Source organism: Helianthus annuus, chromosome 9 (genome assembly GCF_002127325.2).
Source record: "Helianthus annuus cultivar XRQ/B chromosome 9, HanXRQr2.0-SUNRISE, whole genome shotgun sequence".
Classification (NCBI taxonomy): domain Eukaryota; kingdom Viridiplantae; phylum Streptophyta; class Magnoliopsida; order Asterales; family Asteraceae; genus Helianthus; species Helianthus annuus.
The window spans coordinates 151,051,702-151,055,635 of NC_035441.2; the positions used below are offsets into that span (position 1 = coordinate 151,051,702).

The following is a 3,934-nucleotide window of genomic DNA, read 5'->3' on the forward strand; positions in this document are numbered from 1 at the left end:
ATGATTTGGCCTTTTAAGGAAAGAGTATTTTTGTCATTTCACATCATTTAAACAGAGAAAAGTAACTGAAGTTAGACCCAGGGACTATCCGGGAACAAAAAATGAAAACTTGGGGACTATTCAGGTAATTTTAGAAAGTTGAGGACTATAGGTGAAAAAAGGCGAAACCACAAGGACTATCCGGGCATTTTTCTTTTTATTATACTATTATTTACAAACAAACCCACTAACCATAAAAGGTAAAAATCTATACTATAAGAGGACCCGGGGCACATGCGTGATAGTATCACGGAATAAACTTCCACGCGTTATGGGCCGCCGCCGCATATTGTTCAACGCGTTATTTTATAACGCAAACCCCGATTTCGTGATGTATTCAACGCGTTATGGTTTATTTTTGTGAGGGTATTTGTTGGTTGGGGGGAAATTGTTGGGTGTGGTGGTGAGTGATGACCACCCCCACTAAAAATGGTTGTGAGTGATGGAAAAATGGTCAATGACATGGCGAAACTTGATTGGTGCTTGTGAGTGATAAATTCTATCACTAGTGAACCACCCCTAGTCCCCTAAGACGTCCGTTATAAACATCTAAAACTTAGCATTCATGTAACCTTGACCAAATATAAACATCTAATCTAATCTAATCTAATCTAATCTAATCTAACTTATAATAAGACCATGTGTACTGGGGCGTTGTTTTTAAAAATTTTTCATTTAAAACGCCCTATAACGCCCCGCCTACCACTACGGTAGGCGTTATAGGGCGTTATTTTTGGATAAATTTGTTGTTCGCGTTTTAATTAAAACGCCGAATTTGCAATGTGGCCTCTGACATCCATGCCACTTTTGTTGACTTCCATGCCACTTTTGTTGACAATTACTTTTTCCACCAATGACATCCTTTTAATTTTTCAACCTGACATCCTTTTAATTTTTTTTCCATTAAAAATAATATGGGCATTATTGGCATAATGCCCCACTACACCACTTTATGCTATAATGCCCAACGCTGACTAGGATGCCACGTGTCGGATAATGCCCCATGGTGGGGGCATTATAACATCTTACCACTACACATGGTCTAAAAGATTTTAAATGATCTTACATGACATTCTCTCCTTCAACGTCATAAATTTTATTTATATTTGTTTAATAATGTTTTTAATATTAATATTAATTAATAACCAATATATAGATATCACTTATTTTTATCCTTATCTTTATCTAAAATTAATAAATAACTTCAATTTTGCAATTTAGACCCTTTGTTTTTTTACTTTTAACCCAAAGTTTTTCATCTTTTACAATTTAATCCCAACTCTTTCTTATTTTCAATTTTGGTCCACCATACTTTTCATATTTTCCAAGTTTTTCGTTTCGTTCTAAATTTTGTGAGTTAACGCACCGCAACGTGCGTGTGGGATTCAACATTTTTTCGTATATTTTTTCCCGTTTGACTGGCCCGTCGCGTGACATCTATTTTTTTGTGTTTCACAAGTTCTTCTAACACGCGGTTTCTGGATGGGCTTAGTTATTTTTTTATATGTTTTACGTTTCGGTTTAATTTCTCAGCAACAAGCGTGCGTGATTCAAAGATTTTACGTCTGCTTTTCGCTCGGCGTTATTTTTTTCCCGCTTTTATTTATTTTGTTTTTACGAGCTTTACCGATGTTGGTAGTCGCTGACAATGATATAGTATTCCTACTATTTAACACAGTTTTATGACAACCGCTGCAACGCAGGAGCTTAATACTAGTAATATATAATTTGCCCAAAAAATGGGATTATATACAAATAGGTTCAAAACATTTTATTGGGTCAAAATTTAAAGCCCATCAAGATTAACAATTCATGTTTTCCACTGGAGATTTTGTTTTGTGTTTGTGTTTTAAACATAACATAAATAGAGAACTCGGTTTCATAGGTATAGCAGATTGATGTCTCTACTCTCTTGCATACATCTTATTACACTAATAGACCACAATTAGTAGTATTATCATAGAATGACAACAAAAACAAACTAAAACGACAAATTATGTTCAAGACAACACACCATGTGAACAATGAAAGCAAACCTTTATACGTTGATTCAAGTGGATGATGACTGATGAGGGCCACGTACGTTGAATAAACCGTACTTGTGTGAAATTAAACACAAGTGTATCATTGCGGAATCAAGAAAAGAAAAAACATAGTTTCAAAATATGTTGCTCAGAGTATGAAATTCATGTTTTAATGTCTATTCAATTCAAATATCGCATGCCAAAAGAAAGAGTTTCCGAACAAAATTTAAAGCCTAGACAAAAATAAACTCTCTCGATCGGGGGTAGGGTGACTCTCATAAAGGCAGTTCTTGAGAGCTTTCCTATATATTTTTTTCTCCATATTTAAAGTTCCTGTTAAAGTGGTGGATACATTGGAGGCTCTTATGAGGAAATTCCTTTGGGTGTGCGGGGGGGGGGGGGGGGGGGTAATGACGCGGTTAAAAAAATACACTAGGTCGCTTGGGAGAAAGTGGCATTACCTAAAAAAATGGGGGGTTTGGGTATTTGCAGGCTTAAAACGATTAATGACTCCCTCCTCTCCAAATGGATATGGAGATTCAAGTCAGAACCCAATAGTTTATGGAGAATAGTGATCGAGGCGTGCCATGTAGTAAAAAAGAGATGGTCGAAGATCCCTTGTAATCAGAGGATTACCGGAATCTGGAATAATATCGTCAAAGCTGAAAAGAAAATTATTATTAACGATATAAAGGCCGGTTGTCTTATGAAAGGAAATGTGGGAAACGGGAACAGTATTAGATTCTGGATGGACTTTTGGACAGGAGACAGGCCTCTTATGTTCAGATGGCCAAGGCTTTTCAAGCTGGAAATTCATAAAGAGTGCAAAGTTTCTGAAAGGGTTGTGGTTCAAGATGGCTCTTTGGCCGGTAATTGGAATTGGCATCATCAGCCTTCTTTGCCTAGTGAGATTATTGAGCTGTAGGAGTGTAATAATTTTGGGGTTTCGCTTAAGATGGAGGTCAAAGAGGATTCGTGGGGGTGGCTTGGGGATAAAGACGGAAAGTTCTTGGCGGCTTTGGTTAGAAAGCTTTTGATCAAGGAAAGAGCGGAGTGTCCGCTTCAGCCGCTCGAATGGTGTAAATGGCTTCCGGCGAAGGTAAACATCTTCGTTTGGAGAACTGGTATGTATAAAATTCCGACGAGGAAGGCGTTAGCTAAAAGAAACATTCAAATTCCCGAATTGAGTTGCGTTTTCTGTGAGGAAAGTGATGAAGATGCTGATCATTTGTTCTCGGGGTGTCCGTTAGTTCAGAAAGTATGGCAGAATGTTTGTAAATGGGCTCGGATTCCGGAACTTTTTGCTTTTGAGGTCAAGGATGTTTTGGAACACTATAAATTCTGTGAGTCAAGAAAAGATGCTAGAGAAGTGGTCAAAGGGTTGTTTATGTTGGGATGCTGGTGTGTATGGAAATCCCGAAACTCGGTTGTGTTCTCGAAGGGCACCGGTAGAAGCGAAGACATCATGGGAGACATCAAGTCGTTAGGATTCCTATGGCTGGATAACAGGTCTAAATATAGGGGTTTAGATTGGGTTGAATGGTGTAAATATCCTATGTATATGTTGTAATTTTTGTCCTGGGTTTCGGTTTTGTTTTGGGGGAGTCCCCGGTTTTCTAATGAAGTTTACTTTTCAAAAAAAAAAAAGACAAAAATAAACGGACCAATAGATTGTTGGGGAAAATAGAGTATGTATGATAGGACGTGTAATCACTTTCGGATCGAATTATTTTGGTCGTTCTTCCGAAAAATCTAATCGGATACAACTTAGATTGAGAATAAGAACTAGTATGCGATTTTTTTGTGGAATGCGTATGAACCAGAAGTGTAACCAAAACACTAATTTCGAATTTGGGGACGAGTCCCGGTAA

The 3,934-nt window shown here is 37.5% G+C and overlaps 1 protein-coding gene across 1 annotated transcript; it reads left to right on the forward strand.

Annotated features, from left to right (window-relative positions):
- The first annotated feature begins 3,018 nt into the window (after positions 1-3,018).
- Positions 3,019-3,633, forward strand: LOC110906535. Its single transcript, XM_022151653.1, has one exon. The coding sequence runs from the start codon at positions 3,019-3,021 to the stop codon at positions 3,631-3,633; it is 615 nt and encodes a 204-aa protein (XP_022007345.1).
- Positions 3,634-3,934: the final 301 nt, after the last annotated feature.

Excerpts from the sequence above, each read along its gene's own strand:
- LOC110906535 (XM_022151653.1), top strand. The coding sequence starts at position 3,019 with ATGGAGGTCAAAGAGGATTCGTGGGGGTGGCTTGGGGATAAAGACGGA.